Source organism: Pinus tabuliformis, chromosome 5_2 (assembly GCF_031772625.1).
Source record: "Pinus tabuliformis cultivar Carrire ecotype Pingquan chromosome 5_2, CPIR1, whole genome shotgun sequence".
Taxonomy (NCBI): Eukaryota; Viridiplantae; Streptophyta; class Pinopsida; order Pinales; family Pinaceae; genus Pinus; species Pinus tabuliformis.
The window spans coordinates 409,818,335-409,838,015 of record NC_142306.1 but is presented as its reverse complement, the minus strand read 5'-3'; the positions used below and the strand labels follow the sequence as shown (position 1 = coordinate 409,838,015).

At 36.2% G+C, this 19,681-nt stretch overlaps 1 protein-coding gene across 1 annotated transcript; it reads left to right on the top strand.

Moving 5' to 3' along the window:
• Positions 1-1,005: 1,005 nt before the first annotated feature.
• LOC149159264 (uncharacterized) lies at positions 1,006-5,450 on the top strand. The gene is made up of 4 exons (XM_089433459.1): positions 1,006-2,109; positions 2,963-3,325; positions 3,462-3,559; positions 4,708-5,450. The coding sequence occupies exons 1-4, from the start codon at positions 1,782-1,784 to the stop codon at positions 5,365-5,367; spliced, it is 1,449 nt and encodes a 482-aa protein (XP_089289585.1). The 5' UTR covers positions 1,006-1,781; the 3' UTR covers positions 5,368-5,450.
• The last annotated feature ends 14,231 nt before the right edge of the window (positions 5,451-19,681 follow it).

The window sequence follows — 19,681 nt, the reverse complement described above, 5'->3', positions numbered from 1 at the left end:
GATGCATACGTGTGATAACCAATGGGCGTAGAATGATGCTTGTAAGGTCACCCACCTCATGATATTCCCTCGCAAATTCAAAAAAGGGGAGACATCAATGAAGAACACCGAGCTCCTTTTCATGGGGAATCTGAGAGAAGTCAAAAAGCTCGTTCCCCAATGCTGCTTGGCTCGCTGATGTAAATCCATAATGGTGGAGAAAAACCGATCCAAGAATAATATTAAAAAATACAAGCCTATCATGGAGGTGCCCCAATGGGCTAACACTTCCAAGGAATAATGATAAAAATGTTCTTTCACATCAAGAAAAGGAGAGGAGGAGATAGTACAGGAGGTAAACCTGATTTCAATTTTTAATTGAAGATTCATTGGTATTAGGGATTGAATTTGATGGGCAAATAGTTTGTCATGGGGTGATTTGTTAGTTAAATAGTTTAAAAAATTGTAAAATTATTAAGATTTTTCCTTGAAATTGTGAAGCCGCAAGTTGGGAAGGTGTGAAACTGAAGCTACAGGTTGGGTAGTTGTGAAAACTGTAAGATTTTTTCTTAAAATTGTGAAGCAGGAGGTGTGAAGACTGAAGCAGCAAGTTAGGGAGGTGTGAAAACTGTCAAATTTGATGAATAAGTCTATTTTGAAATTCAAAGAAAATTCCAACCCTGAATAGTAGGGTTAGTGGGTTTTTTCACTATGCCATAGCCAAAATGAAAAAGAAAGCTCTGAATTCTTGTGATGGGCAAAGCCAAAAATTGATTCATGGGCAAGTAGAGATGTGATGTCAAACTAATCTTTACTTGTAACAGTTTCAGTAAACACCATTCCTTTCTACTTTATACTGTGTTTTTTAATTGGGTAAGAAGTCAACCTTGCCAGTGGGAGCATATTACTCTTTCATAAACTGAATGATGACTAAAATCATGAAAGTTTTGCAACCACGTGAACACCAAATCTCATGTTTTATCCTTGTTTCAATGGTGAATTAAAAAATTGGCGTACATATCAACAGGACCCTGGTGGCTCCTCCCCCAAATCTATGTATTGGGTGATCATTAATTGCAGCTACAGATGAAGGGCCAACCGGGCAAATTTAGTGACTTTGTTATGTCATTAATCATAATCAGAATGATTGCCATAAACCCAAATGAAATCAGAGAAAACCCATGATGCTTCTTGACCGCGTTTCAAGAGATTTGAACCTTCGTTCAAAGGGGAAAAAAGCCTCTGCCTGCCTGCATGTTAGAAGCTACTGACCCTGAAATTTTCATGACTAATATTGTCAGGGAAAATAGTCAGTCTGTGCTAGGAATATAGCCGACATACAACAGAGTACTATAGAAATATACAGCCAGTGATATACGCACAATACATGTACAATCTGTGTGAGGGAAGGCACAAAATGACATCAATCACCACCCCCACAATGAGCAGAAGGCACAAAATTCCATCTAACAACAGCAATTATGAGAGCAAGTATCTTCTTGCTATTTATCCACGGTCCACCTCTTCTTCCACTGCTCGTCCTTCTTTTCCCTTTCATTCTTCGCTCGTGTTGTGCCACTTCAAAGATTCCTTGCCTCCCTCCTCTTTAAAACCAACCTTATATCACTAGCTCTTTCTCATCATTTCTTAAATTGGTGGCCATTCTTAGGCTTTTTCTCATGTTTAATATTTCTGCCCACTGCACTGATCAAGGACTTGATGATCAGTGGGCACTAGATACACATTGTTATTCTTCCAGTTGTTGACTTAGTGGGTTTTATACATAAGCTGAGCTTTTATCAATGGAAGCCAAAATGGCAAACTTGAATTCTGTCACAAACATGCCATTTGCCTGCGAGAATGGAGGTTGCAACAAGCGTTTCAGGCCCCTGGTTCCAAAATTAACCCTTTCTCCAAACAGTGCTGCTCCAATGGCGAATGCAGTCTGGTCCACTCAGCAGTCTCATGATCAGTACAGCCAGCTGCAACAAGCTTTCAGTTCGGCTACTAGTGGTAACAGTGTTTCAGTGTCCGCTGCAGCCTGCCTTCTAGAGCCAAAGATTAGCAGGTTGGATGGAAAAGTAGATGACAATTCCAATCAGAGAAACCAAATTGATAGGCTTATCAAAGGTGAGTCCTACATGCTTTTATATGCTGGTACATCTCCATAAAATTTGCCATATTTGTTCAAGAGGTATCAAATTCCTGGAGTTACCCATCTTGGTTTTTTTTTTCTTTTTCATTGCTTAAATTGAGATTCCTTGAGCTTTTTCACTGTGTAAATTGAGATGGGTACCTTAAGATGCCAATACTGAATATTTTCACTGTTTAAATTGAGATAAGGTAGGTACCTTAAGATACCAATCCCGAGTATTTTCACTGTTTTAGCACCTTAAACCTTTTTTCACTGTTTAGCACTTTGAACTTTTTGAGGCCTGTGGGAGCATTAATAATATGCAGTCATGGAAATCATTGAATTTATGAATATGTAATATGCAATATTGTTAATGATAGAGTGATTAGTACTTCATGTTGATTAAAGACACTGAGGGAATTCATTAAATTTATGAAGTAATATGCAATATTAATGGTAATGATTAGTGATTACTTTCACTTTTTTAGCGGCATTATTTGTTATAATTAAAAGGAAAAAATCATTTTGGCGGAGCGGGCACTCAACTACTGAAACGTACGTGCCATTTCTTTTTGGGAGCCTTTAGAACCCCAACGGATTACTGCTTGACCACAGGCGAACCCACTTGTTATATTCAAATCTTATTTCTTATGTTGTTGAAGGAATAATTGCTGGGAGCTTGGGTAATACTCATCATTAATCTCTCCAACGTCGTTTTGGGCTGATCCTGAAATAAGTGATTCATGTATGGTTTTCTCTAATGGTTGAGTCTCTGGTTCAATTTTGTGTTGTGGGCATGTAAATATATTCTCAATTTGTACTCATTTCGTGTGAAAAAAACTGGTGCAGGTGACCAACAAAACATGAAGGAAGAACAAGCAGAAAGCTGTGCAGTACAGTCTCAGCCAGCAGCCTCTGGGACTCGATGGAATCCAACACCAGACCAGATTAGAATCCTAGAAATGTTTTACAAGGGAGGAATGCGCACCCCCAATGCAGAACAAATCGAGCACATTACAGCACAGCTGAGGCAGTATGGGAAGATTGAAGGCAAGAATGTGTTCTACTGGTTTCAGAACCACAAAGCCAGAGAAAGACAGAAGCAAAAGCGTAACAGCAGCATGCACCAGGTAGCTGCTACTGCAGCAAAGAAAACTCCAACAACAATAATGGCAGATAACCCTAATGAACTTCACAAGCCCAACTCCAACGGTAGATTCCAGTCATATAACTCCTGCCAGCTATCAATCTTTATTTTCTTTATCTGTTGTTGGGTGCTATCAATTTTATTTTTCTCAAATTTTGGATGGTTGAACTCATGATTGGTACGTCACTGATATCTAAGCAGGCACATACTCTCTCTATAATTTGCCTTTCACAGCAATGTCTGAAGATTCTCGGCTCATGTTCACTTCAACGTCCTTGCTAACTATGCCATGTTCAAAGGTAAATAAATTTGTTTATACCCCACATAAAATTTTAATTCATGTAAGCTTAGCCATTGCCACCAGCACGGGCATAGATCTGCATAAAACTCAGGTTAATAGATTCTCAGGTTGATATGGATCTGATGTCATGTACATGTCAGTGATTCAGTTTTGAAAAGTTTTATATTTAAAAAAAAAATAGTAGGGTTTGGTCAGTGTATGTGTCTAAGCTTTATAAAATATTATTTTGAGGTAGCAGCTGTTTATGGAGAGGGACTGTATATCTCAATAACATAATAGTAGTTACTTTATTATTCATTGCTGATTCTCCCCTCCCTTCCCTTTTGTAAGAATAAAAGCAATTCTATAAACTCATTTTTAATGTTACAATTTTTGCAGTGAACTGTGTGAAACAAATATTTAATGTTTAGAACTAGACTCTCCAGTCATGGTTAGGGTCGTTAGCCATTCATGGTTAGGATCGTTCTCTCACGATCTTTGTCGATGGGTGGATATTATGTAGGATTCCACTCTAAATGTTGGCTATTTCAAAAAATTTGATTATTGATCTTTGTCGATGGGTGGATATTATGTAGGATTCCACTCTAAATGTTACCTATTTCAAAAAATTTGATTATTGATTATGGTGGAATATCCATTTGAAATTTTCAATATTTTGTTGGATATTTCAAAGTTTTTGATTTTTGATGATGGCAGAATATCTACTTAGGTTCAACGTTTCTTGATATTTCAAAGTTTTTGGTTTTGATTTTTGATAATGGGTGAAATATCCACTCAAACGTTCAACATTTCTTAGTATTTCAAATTTTTGGTTTTGATTCTTGATAATGGACGAAACATCCACTCAAACGTTCAACATTTCTCGGATATTTCCAACGTTCAACATTTCTTGGCCATTTTCAACGTTCAACATTTCTTGGACATTTCAAAGTTTTAATTCTTGATGATAAATAGAATATCCACGTTAAACATTTCAAAGCTTTCCCTGCCTTTCATGGTTCATGATTAACTATGAAAACCTACACTCCAAAACTTATTTTCATCTGATAATGCCTTGCAAGAATTCTTACAACTATAATATCTCCATTTTGCAATGACTTTGAGGTGAAAGGTTTCTGAATGTTGTTATTTTTTCATTGTTTTCAGGGACTGGCAGCCTCTATGGCCCAGGTGGGTGTTGATGTCCTAACACCTGCAACGACTGGTGCCAAAAGAGATGGGCTAGATGTACTAAAAAGAAGTTCTCATGGGCCTCCACAAGTACAGGTGAATGAAGAAGGATCACCATCGAAGAACAGTATGATATGGGACTCCATTAATTCCAGTGGAGAAGGAATTATAACAAATTTGGCATTGAGCCAGGTTGCTGCTGATATGCCTGTGAATGCAGTAAACTCATGCAAACGAAAGAACAGATTGTGGCAAGTCATGAGTCCGAACGAAGAACTTGGCCTGCACACAGAAAGCAGCTCAGAATCAATCTGCCTGCAGACATCTAATTCTGATCCCATTAATCCATCTGACTATACTAACGAAGAAGACCATCGCCAACTCCAGACTCTGCAACTATTCCCCTTGCGTCCAGAAGGGTCCCTCAAATCTAAGGGAGAAACCAATATGGACAACTCAGTATTATCCTTGCACGTTAATCCTTCTTCCACTTATCCATTTAGAGAATTTAACAAGTCTGCAGAATCCTCGACTCAGATGGGAGCTGCCATTTTCGAGGAACACAAGTATTCCAAGGCAGCTGAATTTTTTCCTAACCTCTCTGCAGATTATTCCTTCTTGAATTCCATGACATGAAATTGTTGTCAAGGAGGATTTCCAATTTTTGTACCAATATAGTTTTTTTTTCTTTTCTGAAAAATTGTTGGGGTTGCTTTTTTCCTTGAACAAAAATCATTAGTTGTCATTTCAAAGTTGCTTCTGTCACACGCGTGCACACACAGTCTCTTTACAGCAATAAAATAAATATAAAGAATAGTTCCAGATTCTTACTGCAGAGAAAAAAAGCAGTTGAGAAAAAGAGACCTGAAGTTGGAAGAGATAGCTATGCAGAGAAAAATGCAACTTTCCTCAGCGAATCACATAAATTCTATATTAATATGTTAAATAACTTTACGACTTTTAAGCGCTAATATTGACAAAGGTATGGTTGAGATTGTGAATGCCACATTCGTCACTTACAAAAGTCAGGTGAAAGGCGCTTGAAATAAATTTAAAAACAGATTTTTTTAATAATATATAAATATTCTTTCGAAATATTTGAATTAAATGTATATGTATATATTTTTTAATTAAAAACTAGTTTTAATATTAATATTATTATTATTTAAAATTAAAAGTTAATATTATTCATTTCCAATGCAGGTTGTAATATGTGTTTTTAGTTAATAAAATAATTGGTTTTATGTTATTTTTAAAATCTTCAATCATATATTTATAAAATAATAATTCATACAGGTATATAATTAAGTTTAATTTATATATTTTTATTTAATAAGTTTATTGGATTAAATCTCTGGTTCATTTATTGGATTAAATATATATATATATATATATATATATATATATATATATATATATATATATATATATATTTTAATTTATATATATATATATATATATATATATATTTAATTTATATATATATATATATATATATAAAAGAAAGAAAGAAAGAAAGATGCTTAACATTTTCTTCAATATATTCATTATTTAAATAATGAATATGTGAAGCATTTTATCTCACCTAAATTTCATGTTGGGTTTAAAGGAATATATGATTTGTAAGGCTTTCATTTAGTGTGGTATTAGGTGTCTTCTTCACATCATCATCTTGGTAGTTAGTGTATGATGTAGATGGACATATCCAAGTGATGATGCCTTAGATAAATTAGTTGAACATCTTGGTTTGTTGGCGGAGCACATCTTATATGGTTGAATGCCTTGGCTCATTGGCAATGCACATTTTGCATAGTTGGTTGTCTTTTCCTATTCAAAAGACATACCATAAATGAAGTTGGGCACCCTTGCTGATAGATAGGACACACCACAAATAATGGTAGCTCGCACTAAGTTGGATGCATCAAACAAGATTGGATAGGACTTGGCTAGAGGTAAAGAAGGTTGTTGTAGGAAACCTTGTCTATAGGCATGCACTTGGCATGATAGATGAAGAAGTGAAAAGAAGCCTTGATGACTTGGGTGCCCAAAATTTATACAAATTGATGGAGTTAGGTAGCCCACACTTGGGGGTTATGAGGAATGGTCAAGGTGCCTTTGGGCACAAGTTGTCATGGATCACAATTGTGAGGTACACTTGTAGCACATAGTATTTTGGGGATACATCTTCTAGGCATCTTGGGCGCATTGTTGGGTGCACTTAGGCATAACCATATGGACTTGGGAAAATTATGCATAGTTATCCAGACTCATATGAGTTGGGCACACTTGGGATTGTTGGGTTAACTAAAATGAGTGGATGGAGTTTCCTTTGGATGATTTGAGATAGATTGGATGTCAAGGTGCAATTGGATGCACTTGGACATGGTTGGTGGGGATGACTTGGGTGGACTTGGGACAACCTGGGACAACTTGGGAAGACATGGGACAACCTAGGTGGACCTAGCATGAGTCGAGATAATTTGATATAATGATCAACGGACAAGTCATCAAAGGATAGCATGTTAGCATAATGGCACTTGAATCACCTTGGAATGCAGGGGCTTCACAAGGCAATGTGAGCTCATATATGTAGGAGGAGTCTTCAAAGTTGTAATGTACATAACCCCAAAAATTTAAAGCAAACACATAGATATAGTGCAAAAGCCAAGTTCAAAAATAGAAAAGTGAGATAAACTATTAGAATGATATTTTTGATAACACAAAATAGAGAGCTATGTTCAACATTTATACAATATCCAAGTAAGGAGGTTAGGGTAGAACCTTAAAATGCATTGACCCTTTGAAAACAACATCACCCTCAAATCTGAATGTGAGTAAATTGTTGGAGAATTGTTGTTGCTATCCATGTGGCATCTTCTGGTTGCATATATTTCCAATGGATCAATAATGATCATGCATTGATGTAATTGGCATTCTTTAGTATTTAGTACTACTTATAGCTAGAGCTAAATGAAACCTTCTTCATCAAGTTCTGGTAGGTTAGTTTTCTCTTTTCAATTTGATCCCACATTCTTCTTCAAGCAATTTACATGGAATATTGGATGAATCTTGGAGTGGGTTGGGAGAGCCAAGTTGTTGGTAACTTGACTAATGAAATGTATGATTTGATAAAGACCATATAACTTGGGTTCTAAATTTTGGGGAACTTTATTTCTTGAGTGATATCTTCTTATAGGGCCATAAGTGAAGAAACATGTGCCCCCTTCATTAAATGAGCATTCAAATCTATCCCAATCAACATGTTATTTCTTTCAATTTTGCATCATAATCAACTTTTCCTCGAGGATATGGATAATGACTTCTTTGGTGTAAAATGTTCTATCTATTGCATGAATATCAGAAGTTCTCAGTACATAGGATGCCACTAATAGGGGGCTTTTCCACAAACAATTTCATATGTCATCATTTTGGTAGCTCCATGAGTTGTCCCACCATTTAGCAATGGGAAGCCATTTTTCCCATTCTTATAACCTTTTGGAAAGAAAGCATCTCAAGTAGGTTTATAAGCACTTGATGACCACATATATTTGAGGACGATAAGATATGCTCATATTTAGTTGTGTACCTTGAAGTTTAAATAGCTCTCGCCAAAATTTGTTGGTGAATGTGGGGTCTCAATCTAAGACAATGGAAGTGGGCATACCATGTAGCTTAAGATATAATCCATGAATACTTGAGCATTGAAAAGTGAATCAAAGGATGAGATAGAGCACAAAAATGGGCATTTTTTGAAAGATTGTCAACAACCACCACGGTGATTGATTTGTTGCCACTTTTGGGAGTTCCATGGTAAAATCCATTGAGATGTTTATCCAAATATATGTTGGGATTGGTAGTGGTTACAATGCCCTTAGTATCTTCACATTGGAAAGTGTTACATGAATCTAAAAATTATTGGATATTTGTTTTCATGTCATCCTAAAAGAAGGAATGTTTAGTTCTTTCATAGGTTTTATGAAAGCCATAGTGACCTGCTATTGGTGATGAATGTATTTTTTCTACGACTCATTGTTTTAAGGCTAAACCTTCTTCTAGAACAATGTTTCCTTTATACCATGATGTATCTCGGTGTGATGTATAGTTTTTAGGTGGGTTGGGATCTACTTGAATCCATTAGATGAGATGTCTAAAGGTACTTATTTCTAGCCATTCCCTATAAGCCTCCTCACTCCATATTGAACTTGGTAATGATAAGGAAAAGAGTAACCCATCCTCCAATTATCTAGATAAAACATCAAACATGACATTCTCTTTACCATTCTTATATACGATTTCATAATCATGCCTTGACATCTTGGTGACCCATTTATGTTCCTCTAGTGAAGACAAAATTGTTCAAGGTAGTACTTTGGATTATGATAATATTAATTCAAAACACATATTTATGAGATATGGGCACTAAGTATCCACTGCATGAATAATAGCCATCATTTCCTTCTCATATGTGGAATTTCCCAAGTTGTGGTCACACGATTGTTTATCAGTGAACGCCAAAGGAATATTTCTTCAAGGCTTCTACCTAAAGAATTAGATTCCAAGACAAAATTAAGGTCAGGCATTGCTAATACTAGAGTGATGCATGTGGCATCCTTTAAATTATCAAATATCCTATCATGCTACCTCATTCTAGACAAAGTAATTATTTATAATTAGTGAAGTTTGAGAAGTTGTAATTTTACCATAATTTTCTAGAAATTTCCTATAGTATCCTGTAAATACTAAGGATCCCCTAAAACTCTTCAATGTTTTGGAATAAGGCCAATCTTGCATAGACACTACTTTCTTGGGATCAACTTGTAAATCCTCTTAACATACAATGTGTAACAGATATTCAAGCTTAGGAGTCCTAAAAGCATGTTTGGATCTCTTCACAAATAACTGGTTATCTCTCAAGAGTTGCAATGAATTATCGACATGATATATGTGTGATTCCAATGCTTTAATGTAGATCAAGATATCATTGAAGAAGATTAGCTCGAAATTTTATAGTAAGGGTTTGAAAATCTTGTTCATGAGGGTTTGGAAAGTAGATGGAGCATTACAAATGATGAAAGGAATCACTAGAAACACATGATGAAATTTGTTTGTTTTAAAGGCTAACTTTGGTATATATGCCTCTTTCATCTTGATTTAGCAATATCTGAACATAGATAAAGTTTAGTGAAAAACTTTGGTTGATGAGGTTAATCAATAATTTGGATGGGAAATTTTTCCTTGATCATCAAATTATTGAGAGCCCAAAAGTTAAGATGCATGTGCCAAGTTCCTTCCTTCTTTAATGACACAACTATTGGTGATGATTAAGTACTTGTATTGGGATGTATGACCCCTACCTCCAGAAATTCATGAATGATATTTCCTATTTTAGTCTTTTGTGAAAAGATGTGTTTATAGGGATGTACATTTGGTGGTTGAGCTTTTAGCATTAGGGGAATGCCATGGTTATTCTCTCCTTAAGGAGGGAGTAAACCCTTCAGTGTCTTAAAGATATGATGATGTTTTTCAAGAACTAGCTACAAGTTTGGGTGGATTCATTGTGTCAGGTTATCTATAACTTGTATAGTATTAAACTAGGAAATAACACTGGAATGGCCCTTCTTTAATAGCTTCTACATACAATGAGACTTGAATATTTTAGGAGAGCATACCTAAAACCATTAAAAGGTGTGTACATGACCCACTTTAATGAAAATAATATAGAGTTCTTTGAAATCCATGGTGATCGGTCCCAAAATTCTTATCCATTCTAACCTCATTGATATATCACACCTACCCATATCAATGGAAAATAGATGGGTTTTGAGCTAAGAGTCTATCATTTGTAGTTTGACATTTTCACATCTACCCCAACATTTCATCATACTTCATTGAAAATAATGATTCGAAATTTGTGCACTAGGTGTGTAGAATAATGGGTTTCTTCTACCATTCTATTGTCTATTAAATTTTGAGTACTACCACTATAAACTAGGACTACAACTTTGTAGTGCTTGAAGTAACCCATGCGTTTCAAGATTTATGGAATTGAAATGTCTAACAGTACATGTATGGGAATGAATTGTTCTTCACGAGAAAATGGAAGTTCTATATCACTTGAGTTGCATTCTTGGTGTCTTCAACCTGTAACCATGATTTCTCTTTGATAATTATGGATCAAGGCTTGAGTGGTCATATCAATTCAAATATTTTATTTTCTTTACACTGATGTCTTGGAGTATATTTTTATAAAAAATATAACGAAGTCCTCATTTTTAGTGATCTAGCATTTTCATTGGAGACAACCTTTGTATTTCCAAGGGATGAGTAGGATTTGTGCTTAGTGAAGTATTGTGAGAAAGATGAGTGTGGGGAATAATGGTTCATTTTTTTTGTTTTTTTTTACATTAATCATTGTCTCTACTTCTAAGGCCCTTTGAGTTGCTTCCAACCATTTAGTAGGATGTTGAATTCTAACTTGTGCTCAAATATCCTTCTCAAGGCCACTAATGAAGAATTATTTATAGAATGAATTTGTTAACTTCCTTGTATTGATGGATAATTTCCCTAAAGCTACCATAAAGTTTATGTCTAAGCTTGTTTGGCATAACTTGGTAAGCCACCCCAAACAATGAGTATCTCTCTCAAAATGTGCATGGATAACTTTAACAAATTGAATCCATGTGATGTACCCTACATGGGTAGCTTTAACAAATTGTATACATGTGATGTATCTTGCCACCATTGCCATCTTTATAGTCTAGATACATAATCCCCACCTTAAGTTTCATCATGTCATAAGTAATTTCTTGGAGGGTGAAGTAGGTTTTCATCTAGGTTGTTGTTAATCCCTAGACAAAGCTCCATGTTAATCATAAAGTCTGTTATAGCATCTTTCAGCACTCCTGTAGACTAGATGCTTTTAAATGGCCTAAGAAGCTCCCTTCCCCTTAGATAACTATCCTTATTTCAAAAAATTGTTTTTCAAAAACTATGCGCGACTCTTTCCAATATTAAAACACATACATATGCGGTTCTTATGAATAATACCCGCCTACAATTTTTTAAATTTTGAAATAAATATATTTTCGGTTTGGGTTTGTGGGTTTTATTGAAAGCCCACCTACATGAGAATGTGGCCTAACCGAATTAAATAGTTTGAGGTGGTATATATACACCCCTTGGGTAGGCCTAATTCATTCCTAATTAGAGGTATCACCATTATGTCCAAATTTCCCCATATCAGGTCTACAATTTTCTCTTGCCTCTTGCACTCCCAGTCTTCAGGAAACCCTTGTTTCCTTGTAGAGATGCTCAGCCTCCTTATCTAGCATCTTATTTCATATATTGGAGAGGAAATCTTCGATGGATTGGGATGGATAGATCGAGAGGAAGGTTTCTTCAATACCTTTGGTTAGGTTTAGGTTGTAGCTTTACCGATTCTTGCTTCTTTTAGTTAATAAAGAGACTCATGCCATGTTTCCAAATTGCATTATTATTCTATGAATGTTAATTTATCATGAGGCTTATGGTGATTGATCATATATATGTGTGTGTGTGTGTGTGTACTTGTAATTTGAATTTAGTGATATTCTTGTGTCTCTATGAATTTTTTTGCAGGTATGCACATATTGGAAGAAGATAAAGATTTAGGACCCTACGGGATCTACTTCAAACAAAGGACCTCCAAGTACATTTATAATCCATGCTTTTGTGAATTCAAGTGCTTGGCAGATTGTATGAGTTCTCTTTGTTATCTTTTATTATTCACTATTGGGGCTCTCAATTCTAGCCCTTGGGAACTTTTCCCTTTAAAAGAATTGGCAACTCCACTTGGGAAATACTTGTAAAGTATTTCCTAAAGGGTTTTCTGGATTGATCTAGGTGTTTGGTATATTGTTTTATTGCTTTTTCAGTCTCTTAGCATCTTGGATGACCAAATCCTTCAACCTAATCTTTTAGATATGGGCTTGATTTTTATTTTTACCTCATTTTACTTTCTATACATAGTATTTATTCATAACAATTGTGTATATATGTAGTTGTAGGGTTTGCAACTCGCTTATACGAATGTTGTTTAAGTAAACAATTCTTACATACATAGAATTTCTTATAGACAGTGGTGTATGTTTCTTAAAAAGTGAAATTTTCACTTGCTTGATTCCTTTGAAAGCTTGAATGTATTTGTTTATGGTAATATATTTGTGTTGATGGTTGAGAATCTTGGTGTCAATAGTTTTTTCTTGATATCATTCATTTTTGTGTGAAAATCCTTCTGTCAATCTAGGGTTTTTAGTTTGAGAAGCTTGTGAAGTGTGGAATTGGATTTCATATCTTCCCTGTGAAGTATCTGATTGTTTATGTTCTTTAGGAACAAATTTATGTTTGTCTGAAGATTGTTTGTAGCCCATATTTCTCTTTTACTTCTTTGTTTGCCCTAAAATTTCATCTTTTTTCTTTTTTTCTTTTTGTTCTTGAAAGGGTTGAAGTTTCTTTCTAAAGGTATGAGATCTCATTCAGTTGAGGCCTTCTTGATCTTTTGAATCTCTTACATCTTTCTTTTCCAATTTTTTGAGTGTTTCTTGCTCTTGTTTGCATTAGTATTTGAAACTCGTATTTAGAATCCTAGACTTGGCGAACCTGAGTATTATTCATTTATTTGATTTTGAGATCCTTTGTTTACTTCATTTCTTGAAGATATGGATTTCATTTAACAAAGAGAAAGAAAAAAATTGTTGTTTTTCTTTTGTTTTCATTTTATTAGTTTGAAGCATTTTGATTTTAGAAATGTGGGAGTCTTTGTGGTGAATTCAAGAATTCCTTTTGTTTTGGGAGTGTGATTGACATTGAAGTATTTTTCTTCTTTTTTGTTTAGTTTGCCATTGATTTTCTTGTAACGATTTCTCACCTTAATATTTGTAGTTGAATATTGCATTGCATATCAGTGTCCATTGGGATTAAGTGGATTAGAACAAGCATTTAGTTATTTTTTATTGATTTTGAATGTGTGAGTACTTTTTTTATAAGTTAGAGATTACATTATATTTGAAAATTTAAAAAAACATACATATCAACTATGCATGGTTGTCCAGACTGGTAGCCAGACCATCTGCAAAAATTTTCAGTCTTTGAAACTTGATATTGTCTTAAAATCTTTTCCCTACCAAACTGAAGACTAGAATTTATTACCTAATTGGAGGCAAAACACTCCCTAGTGGAGATTCCTTGTGAGCTATTATACCATTGACTATCATAACCCTTATCAATGTCTTTAAACTGAGAGGCCCATTGGGCTGAGATACAGAAAAAGAAACAAAATTTCCAAAACATATGACTTAGTTGAGCTAGTTTAGTCATCACCAACAGCGTTGGGTTCTGTTGGTGACCCACCCATAGGAAAATTGTCATGCTTCACTTGGTCGGGACTAGGAGGGGAGCGTTCATCCCTTTGCTTCTTCTTGCTAGCACGGTTATTGAGTTGTTCATAGCATGGCTAGTCTTTTGTGACAAACTTCCTGTGGTGCACTGATTCAAAAAAAAACTATGAACCTCACATCCAATAAATCCAGATTTTCCTCCAATGCTTTTCTTGCTTGAATATTCTCCTACATAGCCAGACCCATGATGGTCTTCATATTCCATGCGAGCTCTACAGTGTGGTTGAAAAGGTTTTCACTGGATTTGGTTAAGCTTGGGTCCATAATCCACTTGAAATGCTCATCCACCTCTTTTGTGCTTATGTTCCTTCAAATTTCACCTACTTCCTCCTCTAAATTGTTGATGATCTCTTTTTCCTCTAGGGGGATGGTGTTATAGAAATTAAGGGCATCCTAAAAGTCTATAGTATTGGCCTTGGTTATTTGTTTCATCTCTTGTTGGTGCAATTTGTCCATATTTTTGCCTCTCGGTCTACGGCTAGACGATGAGCCTATGGTAGAATGAGGGGTTCGGGCAATATGGGGGATTGCTAAAATAGGAGAGTAGAAGGGGATGGATTGTAGGAGCCAGTGAGTTGAAAATTGAATGGGATAAAAAATGTGTGAGTGCTTACCAAAAAGAAAAAGTTTTTCCTTAAGTAGATTCTCTTAGAACCTTGTAGAATTTGCTTTTGTCAAATAAAAGAGAGTTTCATTTGCATGTAGCCTAGGCTTTCTTATTGGTTTCTTTTAAGTCAAAACATCATAAGTTGCACTTCTATATCATTTGACCTAAATATCGAACGTTAAAATTAATGCTTAATTAAAATGAACTATACTTTTTATTTTTTCATAGAAACACCAACTAGTCTAGCGAAAATTAAGGGCCTTAGAATAGGTGTATGGAGAGCAAAGTCTCCAGGGCCACTCAAAATAAAGTATAGAATTTGATTAAAGAGTGGAAGTCTAGTTTCATATAGGTTGCAATGGAAATATCCTCTAACATAAAATTCAATCACTAGGACATGCAACGATAAGGAAAGAGATTTGACCATGCATCCACAAATTTTCCCCCTCGTCTTTTGATTATGAGTTGGTAACCTTATTTTCCTTTCTTGGGGACCCCACAGGAGACTACGATGGGAATGCCAATCGTACCTAAGACAGAAATTGTATCATTTTCATAGTACTTTTGGAGGGTCCCTAGTGAAGCGAAGGTACTTGCACAGGCAAAGGCTATATCTGGACGTTAACGTAACTTTTTATCACACCTCCGCTAGTAGGAATTGGGCCCTCATTATCCCAACTTAACTTTGGAAGGTCCCTTTATCTACTTTCTCGTATATTGGTGGCTGGTCCTAATAATCCAAAGCAAAACTACTTGAAGGTTGTTTGCTTGTTTGTATCTCTAGGACTTTTTAGTGAGTTCTTTGTGCTCCTAGCCTACCTTAGGTGATTTTATTTTATTTGTATAAGGTGGTTGATCGGTTGGTTCATCGATCTAGGAGGCTTCATGAGCTTTGACATGTGAATTTCGATTCTTCACTTAGAAGGTGATCCGAATTAGATCCATGAAAATTATCAAAGTTCTATGATTGTATCAAACTATGACAGACTTAAAAAATGTGTGAACAATGAGCTATTAGGAAAGACCTCTAGACAATGGCAGTATGTAGCCAGCACAAAACGACAAGGACCTCGGTCAAAGCACGTTGACCGAGGCCCATAGATACCGCGCAGTGGCACAAACTGACAAATGGGAAATCCAAATCAGAAAATAGAGGCCGTTTCTGATGGAAAATCCCCGAGTGCTCGGTCACAAGGGAAGCCAAAAAATCATGGGAAAAGCACTAAAGCGAAAGGTGGGTCCCGCGCTCCAAAACCGGTAGAATATTGGAGGCGTTTCGGGCAGTAAACAGGTTTGTTAGAGGACCAAGCAATGCCATACAACGAATGACACGTGTCCGACGGATGAGAGAGAAAACCACTCTCATCGCAGGCTAACGTCCAAGCAAGTCAACTGCGCGATAAGAGCGATAACCATAGGATCTGGAGGCCCCAGATCTAGCGGCGGAGATTGCACTCGATGGGAAACCGGATTCAAGGGAGAGAATAAGCTACGGAACATAAAAGGTTGAAATCCGATTTGACCGCTGACCTGGCGGATGAATAATTTCATAGAGTAACTGAAATAACGAACCATTTAAGGAAGGGCTAGCACTCAGTTTGTGAGAGGACAAGTGGCCACCTCCTTGTGAAATGTTATATAGTGGAGATGACGCAGAGGCAGAGAACGCCAAGTGAACAGTAGCAGGTGATCCAAAGAGGCAGAAGAGGAAGCAAACAGTCATGAGACAAATTGGCTTTAAGCCATGAACAGATAGAGAACAAGATAGAAGAGAAAAAGGAGACAGTGAGACAGAAGAAATAGAACAGAGAGCAAAGCAAGAAGCAGAGAACAGAGAGCCAAGCTGACCATTAGAGTTAAGGTAGCATTGAGAAGACAGAACCAGGCTTGAGAGGTTCAAGCAATCCCTGTGAGGATATCTGTCGGGAACTGAGTATCAAATTGGACTCATCCCATTAAGACCAGTTGAGGTCAAGACTTGGTAAGGGGGAGTCTGTGCACTCTAGTGGCTTGGGGAATCCAAGAACCACCCTATTGAGCATCATCTGTTTCAGGAGACTCAAATTGAGCTCCTCATTATAAAAACTATGCTTAAAGACACAATAAAAGAAGGCCACCACTGGAAGCTAGACCGAAGACGTAGCCCAGGAGGATTGGGTGAACTCCTTATTAAATTTTGTTGTGTTCTGTTTTGCTTGCTATGTTTCTCTTACTGTTTTCCAGTGTCTATGTATTTTGCAATCTTATCGATCCGTTGCCTAAAATAACAGACACGCACACCAACACATGAGTCTGTAATACCTTCATTAATTAATTAACTGAGATCTTTCATAAGTGATTTTCAGATCAAGTGGTATCAGAGATTTAGGTTGTTAAGGTTAGACAAGCTTGTGCTGGATTTAGCTATTGAATGCTAACTAGATCAAAGCTCAAATTTGGAGAAGGAGAGTTGGTCGAAACTAATCCTGAAATTGGAAGAGTCTATCCTCAAAAGACCATATCGGAGGAAGGTTCTGTGAGGCCAAACCCTCAATTCATAGATAGTTTCCTAGCCATAAGGTCCATGGTAGAGGAAATGTATAAGGATTTTAGAAAACACAAGAATGAAGATTCATTAGGCTCCAAACAAGATAAAGGAGAAGAAGAGTCTCTCCTCCATGACCACTCAAAAGGCAAAGGGAAAGAAGAAAGCTTTCTCACACCTCCTAATAGCCTGAACATAAAAAGAAGACATCTTTGATTAAACTAGATGTTAAATTTGATTTACCTATATATGATGAGGAGTTGAATGCAGAAAAGCTGGACAATTGGATTAGACAAATTGAAGTTTATTGCAAAGTGCACAGTATTGATTCAGACAAGAGCAAGATTCAGCTGGTCAGCCTACGCCTTGGAGGCACTGCCTTGGTTTGGTGGGAAGGCAGGACCCAAGCTGACATGAAGAGACATGGTAAGACAATTTCTGTCTGGAGTGAATTTGTTTCTGCAATCAAAAAACAGTTCTATCCACTGGCCTACATGCAGCAAGCCATGATGAGCCGGTAAACTCTTCAACAGTTGAAAGGAAAAAGTGTGCAAGGTTACACCCAAGAATTTAGAAAGAGAGCATTGATTCTAGGAATCTCATTAGACTCACCTGAGACTCTATTGAAGTACATTGGTGGTCTACACAACTACATGAGGCACACTATCCTCATGTTTAATCCCACTAGTATAGATGAGGTATCTGTACAAGCTACTCATCTAGAAGCTAGAGGAAAGAATGGAAATCTAGAAGTTGGGGGATCATCCCAACCCACTGCAAATAAGAATAAGGAGAAAAGAAAATAGAAATGGAAAGCAAGGAAGTCCAACACTGCACAGAAAAGCAAGGCTTCATGCACTCACTGTAAGAAGGATGGGCATGATGATGAGCACTGTTGGATTCTGCATCCCGAGCGAGACCTAAGAAGTTCGAGGGAAAGAAGAAGAAGACTGTTGCAGCTATTCAAAAAGATTTGGGGTCAGACTCAAGAGATGAAACAACCATTGCAGCCATAGGTATAAAAGGTAAGAATTCTGAAGCATCTACTAGTAATTCTGCACAATCTACTATTGATGAAGAAAATGAGAGAAAAAGACACGAGCTTTTTCATATTTGAGTTATTTCCAAACATCAAAAGATTGATACTTTGTTTGATAGTGGCTCACAAGTAAATTTAATTTCTGAAGAAATTGTAAAGAAGTTGGGATTACTGACTACACCTCACAAGAAACCATACCCATTACGATGGTTAAATGATAAAGCACAACTACAAGTGACTAGACAGTGCAAACTTAAGTTTTCTTTTGGGTCAACATTTGTAGATGAGGTTGAGTTAGACATAATTCCTTTGGATATATGTGGAATTGTTTTAGGAAGTCCTTACTTGTATGGCAGAAAAGATATTTTCTATAGAGCTGAGAACAAGTATCTACTCATTAAAGATGGAATCAAATACTTTGTAAGAGCTCATGAGCTCAAGAATAATTATACTCTCATAAACTCAGGGCAAATGAAACGAATGATAAATTCATGCAAACAATTTTTACTGATGGTTGTAAAGGAAAAGAAACCTGATAAAACCAATGTATTTGAGGGCTGTGATGCTAAACAACAAGCTGATTTAGAAAAATTTGTTTTAGAGTATGATATCTTGTTTCAAGAACCTAAAGGTCCGCCACCCAAAAAGGAAATAGTGCATGATATTATTTTGCAGCAAGATGCTCCATTGCCTAACATTGGAATGTACAGGTTGTCCGCTTTAGAGAATGCAAAAATGAATAAGCAGGTGCAGGAGTTGCTCGAAAAGGGGTTCATCAGACCTAGCACATCACCGTGTGGGTCACCAATCGTTTTGGTGAGAAAGAAAGATGGCTTGTGGAGAATGTGCATTGATTACCGAGCACTGAATAAGATAACAATAAAAAATTGTTATCCCCTTCCTCGCATAGATGATCTGTTAGATCAACTGAAAGAAGTTGTTTATTTTTCCAAGTTAGACTTGCATAGTGGATATCATCAGGTTAGAGTTGCAGAACAAGATGGATGGAAGACTGCTTTCAAAACAAAGCAGGGATTGTATGAGTGGCTGGTTATGCCTTTTGGATTAACTAATGCTCCTGCTAATTTCATGAGAATAATGAATGATGTACTCAAACCTTTTCTTGATGATTTTTTTATTGTGTATCTGGATGACATTTTGATATTTATCAAAACATGGGAAGAACATTTAAAGCATGTTAAGCAAACATTATATGTTTTGAAAAGAGAAAAACTTTATGTTAAACTCTCAAAATGTGAATTTGGCAAAACATCTTTGAATTATTTGGGACATATAGTAGGGGGTGGTGAATTGAAGATAGATCCCTCTAAGGTGGCATTCATTGT